This window comes from Leucopleurus acutus (genome assembly GCF_964270905.1).
Source record: "Leucopleurus acutus genome assembly, chromosome: 14".
NCBI lineage: Eukaryota > Metazoa > Chordata > Mammalia > Artiodactyla > Delphinidae > Leucopleurus > Leucopleurus acutus.
Window position 1 is genome coordinate 28348734 of NC_139156.1, and position 19182 is coordinate 28367915.

General features: G+C 41.7%; 1 protein-coding gene across 8 annotated transcripts in view; it reads right to left on the bottom strand.

Annotated features, from left to right (window-relative positions):
• ABCC2 (ATP binding cassette subfamily C member 2) overlaps positions 1-19182 on the bottom strand; it is a 111624-nt gene that overhangs the window by 54827 nt on the left and 37615 nt on the right. For all 8 annotated transcript variants that reach the window (XR_014326748.1, XR_014326749.1, XM_082854925.1 and 5 more), the window contains 7 exons: positions 11611-11778; positions 8883-9063; positions 3736-3856; positions 3326-3458; positions 2364-2583; positions 2060-2214; positions 262-417 (listed from right to left, as the gene is read on the bottom strand). Coding sequence is in view for 6 of the 8 variants with exons in the window: in XM_082854925.1 (XP_082711051.1) it covers positions 262-417; positions 2060-2214; positions 2364-2583; positions 3326-3458; positions 3736-3856; positions 8883-9063; positions 11611-11778 (1134 nt within the window). In the remaining 2 variants the exon portion in view is untranslated. The remainder of the gene's footprint in view (positions 1-261; positions 418-2059; positions 2215-2363; positions 2584-3325; positions 3459-3735; positions 3857-8882; positions 9064-11610; positions 11779-19182) is intronic.

Sequence of the window (19182 nt, forward strand, 5' to 3'; positions counted from 1 at the left end):
AATATGCCCCACTTACACTTGTGGGGTGCGGGGCAGAAGTTAAGGTGAGATTGACCGTGAACTTCCACCCACCCATCAGTGCTGACACTTCAGCTTCAGAAAGTGGCCTACGGGCTCCTTGGTATGTTATTATCTGGCTCAATGACGAAGATGCTGGAGAGGGGAGAGTGACTAGCAATAAACACAAGAGAAGAGTCTCAGGAAGGAGCTTGGGCTTTTATGAGTAGAGAAGGAAGGAAACCTAGCCATTTCCAAACCTACCTGAACAGACACATAAATGATGCCAAGAGGGATGATGACGATGATGAAGACTGGAGTGGCCAGGCAGATCATGACCAGGGTGCTGATGATGCCCAGGAAGCACAAAATCCAGCTGCGCAAAGACATGGGGAGGGTGTCATCCACCGTGGAGATATCCTAGGGACACATAAGAAGGAGAGATGTGTGCTAATGAATTCCTATGACATTTTACATCTTCTCGGTTCCAGCAGCGAATTTGCTCAGTCACATCAAAATGCAAATAACTATATGTCCAGGGTTGAAAGAAAAAAAGAAATCCTCACCAGCTATTAGTTCTATGCAGATTAATTTTGACCCTTACCTGGCACAGATTCTCCATCTTTCCTTCCTCCACCCCCTCCTTGATCTCCTCTTAAGGGCTCAGTCATCAGCTCCAGAGGACCCTAGGTATAATTCTCCTTTATGGTCTGAGCCACCTCCTCCGCAAAACATACTGTATAATTAATGACAGTTTCCTTTTTCATGCAGAAGCAGTTAGCAAAATATGACTGTTGCCTAAGTAACTCACAGTAAGATCTCTGTGTTTTTTTCAGAAGATTAATTATATATATATAACAACAGTGGAAACGAGTGTGCAACATTTGCAAAATTCCTGTGAGAAATCTCCCCATCCAAAATTGTGTACTTTTTTAGGTTCTATTTAAGAGCAGAAAGCCCATTTAAGTTGTCTCCAGTGACATCATGCCCACCATCTTCGTTCCACAGGAAGGTGACAAGTGGGGGCCTGCCCACTTTTGAAGCAGTCACCATGTCCCCAGAACCTGCCTGTGGGCTGGGAGCTGGACTTTCTGTGTCTGCTCCAAGACCAAACAAATAAGGGCTCAGAGCTCCTCAGACATTTTTTTAAAAATGTGCACCCTCTTCTACAAACAGAAGACTGAAACTTTGGTTGGTGATCGTTGAATATTATTCAGAATTGTCTGGTTTCCTCTGTTCTTGAAATTTCCCCCTTATGTTCATTAAGAATCAACGACTTTGGTCTGGCCCATGGAAGAGAGCCATCTATATGATCTTAGCATTTACTGAGCATCCCAATGCCTAATACAGTCCCTGCCTCATAGAAGGTACTCAATATATGTTGAATGAATGAATGCTAAGGGTCCCAGAATCTTCAGTCGATGGAGAACCCCATTAAAATCATAGGATTCCACAATCCAGACCTTGTTTACTTATTTTTAAAGCATCAAAGATGGGAGATTCAGGGATGGAGGCGGCAACCAAGCAAAGCATTGTCCTGCTATCTCTTTTATTCACTGTCACACTAGTGATAGTGTTTTTACTTGTGTTTTTCCCTCTGCAGAACAATCCACATCCTGCTTCTGCCACTCACCCATCCCCTACCCCCACCCATCTCCCTGGCTAACTTCTATGAGTTAAGTCCCTCCTTTTCTGACATTTCCCACCCTCAGTCACCTAGGTTGAGCTGGTATCTCTTTTCTCTGTCACTCTTTTGTACTCCAAGAATGCCACTGTACATATAGTTGTTACTGGTTTTCCTATATCCTATCATAATCCTTTACTTCCTTGGTCGTCCCCCTCGCTAGATGGTGAGCTACTTAAAGGGAAAGAGTTGTTCATCCCTGTAACCCCAGGATCCTTAGGACCTCACACAAGGTGTTCAAGAAATATCTGCGTGCTGAGTGGACCAAAAAACTGGAACTGCCCAGTGTTGCCTAGGGACACATGAGAATTCTTTCCCTGTCAGAAATAAAAAGATCCTCAGCATATAAACACGTCTTACAACCCTTGAGATACTTACGCCAGCAAACCTGTTCACTATCCGGCCAGTGGGTGTTGTGTCAAAAAAACTCATGGGTACTCGAAGGATATTGTTCAGCAGCTGCTTGTGAAGAATGCTTGCTGCGTGGACGGAACCATAGACACTCCAGAGATTTGCTATGAGCACAAATATACCTGGAAATGGAGCCAGTTTAGTCAGCACCAGGCACAGGGATCCCTGAAGACTTGTGCAGGACATGATAGCAAATTTGTCATGAGTCCAGGCAAAGGACATGGACCTGACAGAGCGTCTCAGAGATGGCTGCCGTAGCCGTCACACATACCTTGTGCTAATCCCAGAGCTCCATAGACACCAACTCTCAGGTCCCTCTGAGAGGCTGGATAGTTGGTGCTATTGAAGGTTTTAGAGTCACGGGTCCAAGCACTGAGCCAGAGGTTCGATCCAATAAAAGACACGGAATGGAGCACAAACCCAAAGATAATGAAGAATATCGAACACCATCCTATTGCTTGTAGGTATTTCAGGTAGATGGAGAACTTCACCTGCAAAGCCCCCACCTCAATATTAGTAGAGTTCCTGGTGAGGAATTACCTAGAATTACCTAGAATTAGTAGAGTTCCTGGTGAGGAATTACCTAGAATTCCTGGTGAGGAATTACCTAGAATACCAATCATAGGGGGAGTACAGTCCTTTGGAAAGTGGAGAGCCGGTGGCAAAATTTGGTAGTCTGTGATCACATTTCTGTACTGGGCCAGGATGATAATAATCAATGCTGAAATATAATGCAGGGTAAATAACCATCAGATTATTAATGAGCTTCTAGATGCAATTAAGAGGAAAAGATATAAAAACAGAGTGGGACAGATAAGGCTATACCACAGACCTTGGAATTTGTTTTATTAATGTTTAAGTTAAGATCTTAAATTTAAGAACTTGGTTTTAAGTTTTATTAATTTGAATTGTGTGCTATGAGCTTGATATATTGGTGTTCTCTGGCTCCCAGAATTGCATCTCAAAGCATTTTTGTTTTTACCACATATCAGAATGGAATCACTCATGAAGTGTAGTATGAGGATATTCACAGGGAACATGTCATTCTTCATGGAAATACAATTTGATAAAAAGCCCAGAGCCTCTGCTAACATTTCAATGATAAATTTAAAGACTGGCAAAGCACACAAGACATATCCCTCTGTAGATATGTATTCAAGTCATCAAACTTAAAAATGTTCAAATCCCAAGCCTTATATCACCTCTAATGGTACTTTTTACTGTGGTGTTTACCTTTCCAGTTTGTATGAATTCCTTCTTAATTAGTTTTTGCCCTTTCACTGGTTCTTCCTCCTCCTTCAGGATATTCACATTCCGAGTTTTCAAGTCTTTTAAGGGCTTCAGACGCCTGCTGCTGGACCTAGAACTGAGAGATTGAGAGGGGAAGCTTTCCTGAGCATGTAGATGCATCCCAAGGGTCTTCTTGCAAGCAGGTGTCACAGTAGCTCTGCTCACATCAAAGTGCATTTCAGAGCAGATGGTCATGGGGGAAACACCACCCCAACCCTCCTCCACATGCACAGAAACAAAAGAAGAGCTGGGAGCGTCCATGTGGACACTCAGAAAAAGTCCACAGAGAAAAAGAGAATGATCAGGTGGAACTATGGAAGTGATGGGGGATGCCAGCTGAATATATGACCAACCTGCGACTAAATGTTCGATGAAGACTGTTCTCTCTTTTCATGGACAAGGAGGCCACATCTTCAGGGATTTCCTCCACACTGGGCATCAGCCCATAGTCATCTTCTTCACTGTCCTCATTGACTAGGAGACACATCAAAGGTTAGGGAGATTGCTGCATAGAGCTGTCATAGCCCTATGAACAAAGAAGAAAAGTCTTTTCTGATCTTGTTGGTCTTAATAAGAGATCCCAGATGTACACACAGGTTGGAATCTTTTACTCCAGAAATACTGTTTATTAGGACATCTCATTGAAAAATACCAGGATAAAGGAGAGGTGAGTTAACATTCCACCGGAAGAGAAATGGTCAAAAAGGAGAAGAATATTCCCAGAAGCTTGTAAGTTCCTTTGGAGCAGGAAAGAACTTTTAAGGATTACAGTAGACAAACAGAAGAGTCATAATCCCCAGAAATGTCTAAAAAGGTGAGTGTAAATTTAAAATGTTCTGCTTGAAATTCATATAATTTGAGAAATTTTATTAATTTAAAGCGTTTTAAAAAACATATCCTGAAAATAAAAGGTAAAACAGCTTGGTCTGTGAAAATGGTAGAGTTATGACCTCCAGAAATTGGTACCTCTGTAAAAGCAGTGAGCATACTAGCCAAAAAATGTCAAAATCAAATTTCCCGTAACTTTGAAATTAACCAAAGGCTTGCCACAATCCAAGGAGCATTTATTTAAGAAAAATGGCTAAATCTCAGAAAGAAAAGTAAGTTTTGTAATAGTTTAATTTACCCTATTCCTATTCCCCTCTCCTTAGATCTGCTGTAGCCTAGAAAACCAACAGCCACACATTCATTGTAACCATGAAAATCACCAGCCTAGCAGCTGCTGGAAGGAACAGACTGGGTTCAGAACATGCTCAAAACCTTACTTCTGGAGGAGTGTCATTATTTGACCTGTCTGGCAGTTCCCTGGAAAACTCCATTCACAGGGCTTGTCTTTATAGAACCTGACTTGGAGTTGGCTCTAACAACCAGCAGTAGTTGTTTAACATCACAGCTGCCTGAGGCAGTGATAACAGTTGGAGCAAAGGAGAAACTGACCGAGAACTTAAGAGGAAAAAAAACCTGGGGAATAAGATATCCATAGGGAGCTTTGATATCTTCAATATATTCCTGGCAATCGAGAATGTCATACACATGTGTAGGGTTGCACACATGCCAACCCAAGAAAGACTTGAGAATGTCCTATTCTCTTACCCCTGGCTTACCTTCAGACTCTGTGCAGGCAGGGAAAAAAGGCTGAGGCAGAACTATAAACTGCCTGCTGGCATGTTAAACAGACATGTCCACCCCCACCCCCCACCCCCACAGAGCCCCTCAGCAAAGGCTGAGTGACGTATGGGTTCCAGGCACTTGAGGAAATCTCTGTCCAATCGTTATCTGACCACTAAGCCAACCAAGCAGGGACTTCTATGGCCACATGAGACAAAGAAAGTAGACTTAACAGAATCAGTTCAGGAAACTAAACAGGAGGAACAACAAAAGCAAACCCTGGTTGAGGATGGAGGGGAGAGAGATCATATTTCCAGAATTGTTATGCTAGTTAAAATGACCGGTTTTCAGTAATCAAGACAGTATGGTACTGGCACAAAAACAGAAATATAGATCAATGGAACAGGATAGAAAGCCCAGAGATAAACCCACGCACATATGGTCACCTTATTTTTGATAAAGGAGGGAAGAATATACAATGGAGAAAAGACAGCCTCTTCAATAAGTGGTGCTGAGAAAACTGGACAGCTACATGTAAAAGAATTAGAACACTTCCAAACACCATACACAAAAATAAACTCAAAATGGATGAAAGACCTAAATGTAAGGCCAGACACTATAAAACTCTTAGAGGAAAACATAGGCAGAACACCCTATGACATAAATCACAGCAAGATCCTTTTTGACCCACCTCCTAGAGAAATGGAAATAAAAACAAAATAAGCAAATGGGACCTAATGAAACTTAAAAGCTTTTGCACAGCAAAGGAAACCATAAACAAGATGAAAAGACAACCCTCAGAATGGGAGAAAATATTTGCAAACGAAACAACTGACAGAGGATTAATTTCCAACATTTACAAGCAGCTCATGCAGTTCAATATCAAAAAAAAAAACCCAAACCAAAAATGGGCAGAAGACCTAGATAGACATTTCTCCAAAGAAGATATACAGATTGCCAACAAACACATGAAAGGATGCTCAACATCTCTAATCATTAGAGAAATACAAATCAAAACCACAATGAGGTATCACCTCACACCAGTCAGAATGGCCAGCATCAAAAACTCTACAAACAATAAATGCTGGAGAGGGTGTGGAGAAAACGGAACCCCTCTTGCCCTGTTGGTGGGTAGGTAAATTGATACAACCACTATGGAGAACAGTATGGAGTTTCCTTAAAAAACTAAAAATAGAACTACCATATGACGCAGCAATCCCACTACTGGGCATATACCCTGAGAAAACCATAATTCAAAAAGAGACATGTACCACAGTGTTCATTGCAGCTCTATTTACAATAGTCAGGACCTGGAAGCAACCTAAGTGTCCATCGACAGATGAATGGATAAAGAAGATGTGGCACATATATACAATGGAATATTACTCAGCCATAAAAAGAAACGAAATTAAGTTATTTGTAGTGAGGTGGATGGACCTAGAGTCTGTCATACAGAGTGAAGTAAGTCAGAAAGAGAAAAATAAATACCGTATGCTAACACATATATATGGAATCTAACAGAAAAAACTGGCTGTGAAGAACCTAGGGGCAGGACAGGAATAAAGACACAGACATAGAGAATGGACTTGAGGACACAGGGAGGGGGAAGGGTAAGATGGGATGAAGTGAGAGAGTGGCATGGACTTATATACACTACCAAATGTAAAATAGATAGCTAGTGAGAAGCAGCCACATAGCACAGGGAGATCAGCTCAGTGCTTTGTGACCACCTAGAGGGGTGGGATAGGGAGAGTGGGAGGGAGTCACAAGAGAGAGGACATACGGGGATATATGTATACGTATAGCTGATTCACTTTGTTATAAAGCAGAAACTAACACACCATTGTAAAGCAATTATACTCCAATAAAGATGTTCAAAAGAAAAAGATCAGTTTTCAACAAAAAATTATGAGACATACAAGGAATCAGGAAAGTATGGGACTGTACACAGGAAAAAAGCAGTCAAAAGAAACTGTACTCAAGGAAGCACAGATGTTGGACTTACCAAAGACTTAAATCAGCTATGATAAATATATTCAAAGAACAACAGAAAACCATGTCTAAGGATCTAAAGAAAAGTTCTCACCAAATAGAGAACATCTCTATTAGGCCCATTAGCATGGGCCCCTGATCCAATATGTCTGATGTCCTTGTAAAAAGGGGAAATTTGGACACTAATGCACATAAGGTATAACACCATGTGAAGATGAAGGCAGAGATTGATATGAAGGATACCAACGAATGCCAGCAAACCACCAGAAGCTAGGAGAAAGACCTGGAATAGATCCTTCCCTATTGCCTTCAGAAGGAACCAATCTTACTGACACCTTGATTTTGGACTTCTAGCCTCTAGAACTGTGAGACAATACATTTCTGTTGTTTAAGACACCCAATTTGTAGTGTTTTGTTATGGCAGCTAATTAAGAAATACACAGAGCCAATGTTGATACAGGTAACCTTTGCCCTCCTGATCTTCCCTTTATGCTACCATCTTGTAGTCTGTACCTTGAGCCCCAGAGCCGACACAACAGCATGCCAGGCAGTGGGGCTTATACAACTTCTCAGAAATGGCCTATCTATGTTTCCCAGAGCAAGGGTTTAATGAGCTGTTTTGCAAACTGTCTTTTGTACACAAAAGATAGGATTTTTCAAAGGAGCTGTCTACCCGTGGGGGTTTATAAACAGAACTTAGAAACTCAGAAGATCAAATCAGAAAAAGTTTAGAATTAGAAGGAGAAAACTGTCCAGGTTGTGGTGATGTGGCTGACTGAGCAGTAACTCAGGGGTATCCAGCATCAGACACTACCCTTTGCTGGAGATCTTCAGTCCCCAAGCAGGTACTTTTTGTTTTCTCCAGGCCTGTCCTGGAGCACATAAAGACTGATGGAAAGCTCTGACCCCTTCCTTTCTGCTGGAATTCCTGCCCCACTTTCCTGGGCTGGGTCCCAGTCCCTATAGCCCACACCATCGTATTCTTTGTTCCCACCCTGTCCCACCAATGCTTACAGACTTCTTGGTTTAGGCTTTTCTTTCCGACTCTTGTGGTTTTAAAACCATCACATGTCCTGACCTCAAGGCCTGACTGTGATCCCACTTGCAGGCTGTGTAGTTACTGCCTCTTCTGATTGACTTTCGGAATGCCCCTGTACCCTCCAGATCTTGCTTTCTCAGTCCTGACCTCCTGCTGATAATTGCTACCTGAAGCAGATACCCAGAACCATGCACAGGACTACTGCTGGCAGGTTCTTGAGAAGGACCCCAGAGACCAGGGCTCCATTACTGACTGGGGCTAATCAGCGACCCCAGTGGTAGTGGTATTGGGTAGGGGCTATTCCTGTGGCACACTGTGAGACTATGCAACTGCCATGATTTTTTTTTCTGGTTCAGAACACCCAGTGGCTTTTGGTGTATTCGTCAAATCCCTTTGTTAGGGCGTATCAACAATTCAGCAGTACATTATTAGTACCAGGTATTACAAAGCTGTCCAGCAAGTGGTTCTCATGAATTTGGGTACATGGGGTGGAATATGTGACTTGAGTCAATAGAAGCAGGGCATTCCCTAAAAGGGGGCCCCTTGTGCCACTGGTGTCTCTTCCACAAGGGCTAATCACCCCAAATCTCCAGTCATCCTCTAAAGAGTGCCCTTCGATTGCATGTCAGAGACCAGATGAGCAGGATTATCCCCCAGTTTGGCTGAGATATAAAGTTTCTATGTTTGTGTTTCTTTACAGAGACACAAAACACAGAAAGGACAGATATTGGATCTCTGGATAATTTATTTCCAAATTTAGTTCACTGGATACTGAACAGTTCAGGAGGTAAATAGTTGTCGTTTACTACTTCTACCCCTTCCCTACCCAAGTTCTATCCTGTTCCAATCCTCTTTACATACCTGTGGGCTCGTCTTTAGGACCCGTCTGTTTTATGAATGTCTTCAGATTCTTAGCAAACAATCCTTTCTTGGCCAACAGAGTGCTGTAGGATCCCTTCTCCACGATGATGCCATTCCCCAAAACCACAATCTCATCCACTTGGGGAAGAAAGTGAATGCTGTGTGTCACCAAGAGTCGAGTCTGTAAAAATAACAGTAAGTTGTGCTGACTACCCTGTGTCCACCATGTTCCTTAGCTTACTAAGGAAAAGGAAAAACAGAGTCACTGTGGGGCTTTCCTTCAAAATGTGGCCCTGGCCACTTGATCTCTTACTTCCTCTTTACTTCCCAGCACCTCATCCTAAAACCTGACCCCATGTGTAAGATGAGACTCCTGTCATCATGGATATATTCACAGTTATTTTCCTGTAGTGACAATGAGGTTTGCCCCGCACACGTTTTCCTCCAGCTTCCTGGTAGCCAAGAGTTGGGCTTAGGGACGTCACTTGAGATCAAGGGCTATCAGTATAATTGAGGCATGCAAAGCTAACTGCCCCCTCACTAAACAGGTAACTGACCTAACAGGAACTGCCCAGATTAGTTTAGTATGTTAGAATCATTATAGGGCAAGAAATTGTGTCTTTGGCCCAAACCCTCCCTGGCGTGGAAGACTTGGCATCCCTTGTATTCTTGTCTATTTATGGACTACATTGACTACTGAAACAGGGATTCCACTCAAAGAAAGATAAACACTCACAGATCAGTAATGAGACTCAGATAGGGTCCAGGAGGTTGAGATGGGCCTCTAGAGAGATAGCCCAAGCCCACTGCCTCTGCTCTCTACTTCACAGCCCCACAGACACTAGGTTGCTCTTATCAGGAAGACTTGGGAGATGCTCATCCTTTGAGTCTCAGCTCAAAGCCAGCTCTTCTGGTAGCCTTTCCTGAATCCCCAGGCAAGAATTGGGTATTCCTCCAGTGTTTCCACGGTAGTTTGTATATTCTGCCATTAACAATGATTCTTGTATTATAATATTATTGCTTGCTTTTTGGTTTGTCTGCCAATTCGATTGTAAGTTACTTGAGAGCAGGGATGAGACCTTTTCATCAGTGCGCCCAGTCTTTGCAATGAACCAGGCCCAGGGTGGGTATTCAGTTCATGAATGAATGGAGCCAATTAGCCTTACGGACAGAAGTCAGGACCAGGCATAGGAGGGAGAGTGAGTTCCTGTGGACTCACTGATCCAAGAGAGAGGCAAAAGGCCTCAGTTGGACAGCAGCCCAGTCAACCCTGCCACCCTCTGACTGGCAGCATTCAAAAAACCTTGAAGGGAAAAGGCCAAACACAGATGGAGTGCTGACAGCCCTCACACTAGACTTGCTACTGGTGAGAAGCATACTCAAACCCTCAAGGGGCGCTGGGCTCTGTCAGCCCCTCTCCCATTCAGCCTACTGTGCTAACTTGCCTATGGTAAGGAAAGCCTATGACCAGCTCCAGTGACTTGCTCTGGCCACTTTATCTGTACTATCTCACAGGGGCATTGCAAGAATCAAATGAGACAATGCAATCAAAGTGCTTGGCACAGGCCTGCAACATAATGAATACCCAAAACATATAGGCTTATTTCTATATTCAGATTGAATCATCCTTTCCAGGCATAGTGCTCCTACCTCCTGCAAGAGTTCCAGGAAAGTGCCTTCTTAGAGTAGAGCTCTAATACTTGCAGGATGACCTGTGTCCCAGCAAGGTAAATTGTTGGGTCCTCTGGCATGTTTTCTGACACCAACCGATTCTGAGTGTCCAACAGTTCAATTCTGACACCAGCTACCCAGAAACCCACAGCTACCCAGAGCCCACAAGACTGCCCTGACTTCTAATGCTAGCCGAAAGTCTTGGATCCCACCCATACTTCTGACCAACTAGCTATAAATTGAGGATTTCCATGGCCCCCTCCTCAGGTCTGATAATTTGCCAGAATGGCTCATAGATGCCAGGAAAATACTTTACTTACTGTTTACCAGTTTATTACAAAGGATACAACTCAGGAACAGTGAAATGGAAGAGATGCATAAGGTAAGGTTTCGGGGGTGGGGTGCTTGTGCAGAATTTCCATCTCTCACCAGGTGTGCCACCTTCCCAGCACCTTAATGTTCTCAGCAATCTAGAAGCTCTCTGAATCTCCTTATTCAAGAATTTTTATAACACAGTCCCAAGCCCATCCTCCTCTCCCCAGAAATTGGTATGTGGGGCTGAAAGTTCCAATCTTCCCATCACTTGGTCTTTCTGAGGAACAGCCTTGTCCAGAGGCTATCTAGGGGCCCCTCCATAAGTCACTCATTAGCATAAACTCAGGTGTGATCTAAAGGGGCTCATTGTGAATAACAAAAGACATTCTTAGTATCACTCAGGAAATTCTAAGGGTTAGGAGCTCTGTGCCAGGACCTAGTGAAAAAGACCAAATATAGTTCTTATTATACCACAGATCTCAAAGGACTTTTTATCATAATTAATCATCCTAAAAGGCTCAGTGTTGGAGCCAGAGAATAAGACTCAAATTAGCCAGTTCCCACATAAGCTATGATCTCAAGATGGGAGCCCTCACCAAATCATCTCCTGGGAGACCAGTCTGACACTGTATCTCCCCAGCAGCCCAGGGGGAAGGTAAATAAGGAAATCTCTTCAGTACCCAGCAGTCCGAGGAGATGTGTTCCCCTCCTCACGTCTTCATCACTTTAAATAATTTCTCACCTTGCCTTTCAACAGGCCATTGGGACCCAAGACCTTATTAAAAATATGTTTTCCCACATGAGCATCCACAGCAGATAGGGGGTCATCCAGAATATAGATGTCTGAATTTTGATAGGTAGCTCTGGCCAGGCTGATCCGCTGCTTCTGACCCCCACTGAGATTTATACCCTGAAGAAGAAAATAATTTCTATTAAGTACTGAAACTGAGTCCCACTAAAATTCCTCTGCATAGATTCCTCTGCTGAATCTATGATTAACATCTCTATCCAAAATTTCATGACCTTTCTTCTCCCATACCTGTTCCCCTCAAGGGAGTATAAAAGAAAAGGGGGGATTGAAACCAAGCAGGACACTGCAGGGCCCTCCTGTGTACAAAAACCCCGCTGTGTCCCCCCTTTCTTGTTTGTAGAAAAAAACTTTAGTCTCCTAGGCCTTCCCTGAGTTCCAAGGAGCAGACTCAAGCCGTTACTAACTAGGGAAGTGAGGGAATGCAGAAACAAAGGAAAAGCAGTCAAGAAACAATAGTTCAACTATAAAACGGAGTCCTACCTCCTCTTCAAGGGGTATATGTAACAATTAGATGCATATCATTGAACTATTCTACAGAAACTAAGATTCTAACCCAGGTGGAGGATGGTTACTACATGTTGACCACAAGCACTTAGCCCCAGACTGTTTGGAACCAGAAGGTTGATGATTAAGATTCCTGAAATATCACCCTGCCACTTTACCACCAACCAATCAGAAGGAAGTCTACAAGCTGCAACCCTCACCCCAAATGTTGCCTTTTAAAACCATTCCTGGGGAATTCCCTGGTGGTCCAGTGGTTAAGAATCTGTCTTGCCAACATTAAACACACCAACATTCGAATTATAGAGGTCTCAGAAGAAGAAAAAAAAAGGGACCGAGAAAATATTTGAAGAGATTATACTTGAAAATTTTCCTAATATGGGAAACGAAATAGTCAATCAAGTCCAGGAAGTGCAGAGAGTCCCATACAGGATAAATCCAAGGAGAAACATGCCAAGACACATATTAATCAAACTATCAAACTTAAATACAAAGAAAAAATATTAAAAGCAGCAAGGGAAAAGCAACAAATAACATACAAGGGAATCTCCATAAGGTTAACAGCTGATCTTTCAGCAGAAACTCTGCAAGCCAGAAGGGAGTTGCAGGACATATTTAAAGTCATAAAGGGGAAAAAACCTACAACCAAGATTACTCTACCTGGCAAGGATCACATTCAGATTCGACCAAGAAATTAAAACATTTACAGACAAGCAAAAGCTTAGAGAATTTAGCACCACCAAACCAGCTTTACAACAAATGCTAAAGGAACTTCTCTAGGCAGGAAACACAAGAGAAGGAAAAGACCTACAAAAACAAACCCAAAACAATTAAGTAAATGGTAATAGGGACATGCATATCGATAACTACCTTAAATGTAAATGGATTAAATGCTCCAATCAAAAGTCAGAGACTGGCTGAATGGATACAAAAACAAGACCCATATATATGCTGTCTACAAGAGACCCACTTCAGACCTACGGACACATACAGACTGAAAGTGAGGGGACGACAATGTTCATTGCAGCACTATTTACAATAACCGGGACATGGAAGCAACCTAAGTGTCCATCGACAGACGAATGGATAAAGAAGATGTGGCACATATATACAATGGAATATTACTCAGCCATAAAAAGAAACAAAATTGAGTTATTTGTAGTGAGGTGGATGACAGACCTAGAGTCTGTCATACAGAGTGAAGTAAGTCAGAAAGAGAAAAACAAATACCATATGCTAACACATATATATGGAATCTAAAAAAAAATGGTTCTGAAGAACCTAGGGACAGAACACAAATAAAGATGCAGACATAGAGAATGGACTTGAGGACACGGGGAGGGGGAAGGGTAAGCTGTGACAAAGTGAGAGAGTGGCATGGACATATATACACTACCAAATGTAAAACTGATACCTAGTGGAAAGCAGCCACATAGCACAGGGAAATCAGCTTGGTGCTTTGTGACCACCTGGAGGGGTGGGATAGGGAGGGTGGGAGGGAGGGAGATGCAAGAGAGAAGAGATATGGGAACATATGTATATCTATAACTGATTCACTTTGTTATAAAGCAGAAACTAACACACCACTGTAAAGCAATTATACCCAAATAAAGCTGTTAAATAAACAAATAAAATAAAAATAAAAAAGAAGATGTGGCACACATATACAATGGAATATTACTCAGCCATAAAAAGAAACAAAATTGAGTTATTTGTAATGAGGTGGATGGACCTAGAGTCTGTCATACAGAGTGAAGTAAGTCAGAAAGAGAAAAACAAATACCATATGCTAACACATAAATATGGAATCTAAAAAAAATGGTTCTGAAGAACCAAGGGGCAGGACACAAAGACGCAGACGTAGAGAATGGGCTTGAGGACACAGGGAAAGGGAAGGGTAAGCTGTGACAAAGTGAGAGAGTGGCATGGACATATATACACTACCAAATGTAAAACTGATAGCTAGTGGAAAGCAGCCACATAGCACAGGGAGATCAGCTTGGTGCTTTGTGACCACCTAGAGAGATGGGATAGGGAGGATGGGAGGGAGACACAAGAGGGAGGAGATATGGGCATATATGTGTATGTATAGCTGATTCACTTTGTTATAAAGCAGAAACTACCATACCATTGTAGAGCAACTATACTCCAATAAAGATGTTCAAAAAGAAAAAGTGAGGGGATGGAAAAAGATATTCCATGCAAATGGAAATCAAAAGAGAGCTGGAGTAACAATTCTCATATCAGACAAATAGACTTTAAAATAAAGACTATTACAAGAGACAAAGAAGGACACTACATAATGATCACGGGATCGATCCAAGAAGAAGATATAACAATTGTAAATATTTATGCATCCAACATAGGAGCACCTCAATACATAATGCAACTGCTAACAGCCGTAAAAGGGGAAATAGACAATAACACATTCATAGTAGGGGACTTTAACACCCCACTTTCACCAATGGACAGATCATCCAACATGAAAAGACATAAGAAAACACAAGCTTTAAAAGATACATTAAACAAGATGGACTTAATTGATATTTATAGGACTTTCCATCCAAAAACAACAGAATATACTTTCTTCTCAAGTGCTCATGGAACATTCTCCAGGATAGATCATATCTTGGGTCACAAATCAAGCCTTGGTAAATTTAAGAAAATTGAAATCATATCAGGTATCTTTTCTGACCACAATGCTATGAGGCTAGATACCAATTACAGGAAAAAATCTGTAAAAATACAAACACATGGAGGCTAAACAATACACTACTAAATAACCAAGAGGTCACTGAAGAAATCAAAGAGGAAATCAAAAAATACCTAGAAACAAATGACAATGAAAACACGATGACTCAAAACCTATGGGATGCAGCAAGAGCAGTTCTAAGAGGGAAGTTTATAGCAATACAGTTCTACCTCAAGAAACAAGAAACATCTCAAATAAACAACCTAACCTTATACCTAAAGCAATTAGGGAAAGAAGAACAAAAAAACCCTCAAAGTTAGCAGAAGGAAAGAAATCAAAGATCAGATCAGAAATAAAAAGAAATGAAGGAAATAATAGCAAAGATCAATAGAACTAAAAGCTGGTTCTTTGAGAAGATAAACAAAATTGATAAACCATTCACCAGACTCATCAAGAAAAAAACAGAGAAGACTCAAATCAATAGGATCAGAAATGAAAAAGGAGAAGTAACAACTGACACTGCAGAAATACAAAGGATCATGACAAACTGCTATAAGTAACTATATGCCAATAAAATGGGCAACCTGGAAATGGACAAATTCTTAGAAAAGCACAACTTCCTGAGACTGAACCAGGAAGAAATAGAAAATATAAACAGACCGATCACAAGCACTGAAATTGAAACTGTAATTAAAAATCTTCCAACAAACAGAAGTCCAGGACCAGATGGATTAACAGGCGAATTCTATCAAACATTTAGAAAGGAGTTAACACCTATCCTTCTCAAACTCTTCCAAAATATAGCAGAGGGAGGAACACTCCCGAACTCATTCTACAAGGCCACCATCACCCTGATACCAAAACCAGACAAAGATGTCACAAAGAAAGAAAACTGCAGGCTGATGTCACTGATGAACACAGATGTGAAAATCCTCAACAAAATACTAGCAAACAGAATCCAGCAGCACATTAAAAGGATCATACACCATGATCAAGTGGGGTTTATCCCAGGAATGCAAGGATTCTTCAATATATGTATATCAATCAATGTGGCAAACCATATTAACAAACTGAAGGAGAAAAACCGTATGATCATCTCAATAGATGTAGAAAAAGCTTTTGACTAAATTCAACACCCATTTACGATAAAAACCCTTCAGAAAGTAGGCATATAGGGAACTTACGTCAACATAATACAGGCCATATATAACAAACCTACAGCCAACATCATTCTCAATGGTGAAAAGCTGAAATCATTTCCTCTAAGATCAGGAACAAGACAAGGCTGTCCACTCTCACCACTAATATTCAACATAGTTTTGGAAGTTTTAGCCAAAGCAATCAGAGAAGAAAAAGAAATAAAGGAATCCAAATCGGAAAAGAAGTGAAGCTGTCACTGCTTGCAGATGACATGATACTATACATAAAGAATCCTAAAGATGATACCAGAAAACTACTAGAGCTAATCAATGAATTTCATAAAGTAGCAGGATACAAAATTATTACACAGAAATATCTTGCATTCCTATACATTAATGATGAAATATAGGAAAGAGAAATTAAGCAAACACTCACATTTACCATTGCAACAAAAAGAATAAAATAGCTAGGAATAAACCTACTTAAGGAGACAAAAGACCTGCATGAAGAAAACTATAAGACACTGATGAAAGAAATTAAAGATGATATAAGCAGATGGAGAGATATACTGTGTTCTTGGATTGGAAGAATCAACATTGTGAAAATGCCTATACTACTCCAAGCAATCTACAGATTCAATGCAATCCCTATCAAACATACCAATGGCATTTTTCACAAAATTAGAAGAAAAAAAGTCACAATTTGTACAGAAACTCAAAAGACCCCAAAGAGCCAAAGCAATCTTGAGAAGGAAAAACGGAGCTGGAGAAATCAGGCTTCCTGACTTCAAACTATACTACAAATCTACAGTAATCAAGACAGTATGGTACTGACACAAAAACAGAAATATAGATCAATGGAACAGGATAGAAAGCCCAGAGATACACCCACGCACATATGGTCACCTTATTTTTGATAAAGGAGGGAAGAATACACAATGGAGAAAAGATAGCTTCTTCAATAAGTGGTGCTGGGAAAACTGGACAGCTACATGTAAAAGAATGAAATTAGAACACCTCTTAACACCATACACAAAAATAAACTCAAAATGGATGAAAGACCTAAATGTAAGGCCAGACACTATAAAACTCTTAGAGGAAAACAGGCAGAACACTCTATGACATAAATCACAGCAAGATCCTTTTGAGCCACCTCCTAGAGAAATGGAAATAAAAACAAAAATAAACAAATGGGACCTAATGAAACTTAAAAGCTTTTGCACAACAAAGGAAACCATAAACAAGACGAAAAGACAACCCTCAGAATGGGAGAAAATATTTGCAAACGAAGGAACGGACAAAGGATTAATCTCCAACATTTACAAGCAGCTCATGCAGCTCGATATCAAAAAAACAAACAACCCAATCCAAAAATGGGCAGAAGACCTAGATAGACATTTCTCCAAAGAAGATATACAGATTGCCAACAAACACATAAAAGAATGCTCAACATCATTAATTATGAGAGAAATGCAAATCAAAACTGCAATGAGATATCACCTCACACCTCAGAATGGCCATCATCAAAAAATCTACAAACAGATGAAGACTTGGAGGCTGGGGGAGAGTGGCTTGCTCAGAGAGAACACAGAACTTCTGCGCCCTTTCCTCAGACCTTGCCCTGTGCATCGCTTTCATTGGGCTGTCCCTTTTTGTAACAGAAATAAGAGTGATTCCAGGGGATGCCTCTTTACAGGAGCCAAACCTTGGAATGCAACGTCAGAAAGCTATTTCCCTAAAGTCTCCGATGTCAAGGAGAGGTGGCATCCTTTAGTCCGTGAGTACTGGAATTGGAGTCAGATATCTTGAAGTCAAATCCCAGCTCACCAAGAAGAACATGCTTACTTCACAGATCTGAAGTCTTGGATGAACTCTTCTTGTTTCCATCCACCTTCCTGAACAGCAGCAATGAACCTGTGCCTCAGATACAGATGGATAAACCAAACTGATTAACATGGAACTTACAAAGCTTAGCAGGGGGTGATCCCAGGAGGCCAAAGCTGTCTTTCAAAGTCTTTGAGCTATGAGCCGTATGGATGAAAGGCTCTTGGTGCTGCAGCCAGGAGTCAGTGCTGTGCCTCTGACGTGGGAGAGCCAACTTCAGGACACTGGTCCACAAGAGACCTCCCAGTTCCACGTAATATCAAATGGCGAAAATCTCCCAGAGATCTCCATCTCAACACCAACAACCAGCTTCACTCAACGACCAGCAAGCTACAGTGCTGGACACCCTATGCCAAACAACTAGCAAGACAGGAACACAACCCCACCCATTAGCAGAGAGGCTGCCTAAAATCATAATAAGGCCACAGACACCACAAAACACACCACCAGACGTGGACCTGCCCACCAGAAAGACAAGATCCAGCCTCATCCACCAGAACACAGGCACTAGTCCCCTCCACCAGGAAGCCTACACAACCCACTGAACCAACTTTAGCTACTGGGGACAGACACCAAAAACAATGGGAACTATGAACCTGCAGCCTGCAAAAAGGAGACTACAAACACAGTAAAGATAAGCAAAATGAGAAGACAGAAATACACACAGCAGATGAAGGAGCAATATAAAAACTCACCAGACCTAATGAATGAAGAGGAAGTAGGCAGTCTACCTGAAAAAGAGTTCAGAATAATGAGAGTAAAGATGATCCAAAATCTTGGAAATAGAATAGAGAAAATCCAAGAAACATTTAACAAGGACCTAGAAGAACTAAATAGGAAACAAGCAATAATGAACAACACAATAAATGAAATTAAAAATACTCTAGAAGGGGGCTTCCCTGGTGGTGCAGTGGTTGAGAGGCCGCCTGCCAATGCACGGGGCACGGGTTCGTGCCCCGGTCCGAGAGGATCCCACATGCGGCGGTGCAGCTGGGCCCGTGAGCCATGGCTGCTGGGCCTGCGCGTCCGGAGCCTGTGCTCTGCAATGGGAGAGGCCGCAACAGTGAGAGGCCCACATACCACAAAAAACAAAAACAAAAACAATACTCTAGAAGGGATCAATAGTAGAATAACTGAGGCAGAAGAACGGATAAGTGACCAGGAAGATAAAATAGTGGAAATAACTACTGCTGAGCAGAATAAAGAAAAAGAATGAAAAGAACTGAGGACAGTCTCAGAGACCTCTGGGACAACATTAAACGCACCAACATTCGAATAATAGGGGTC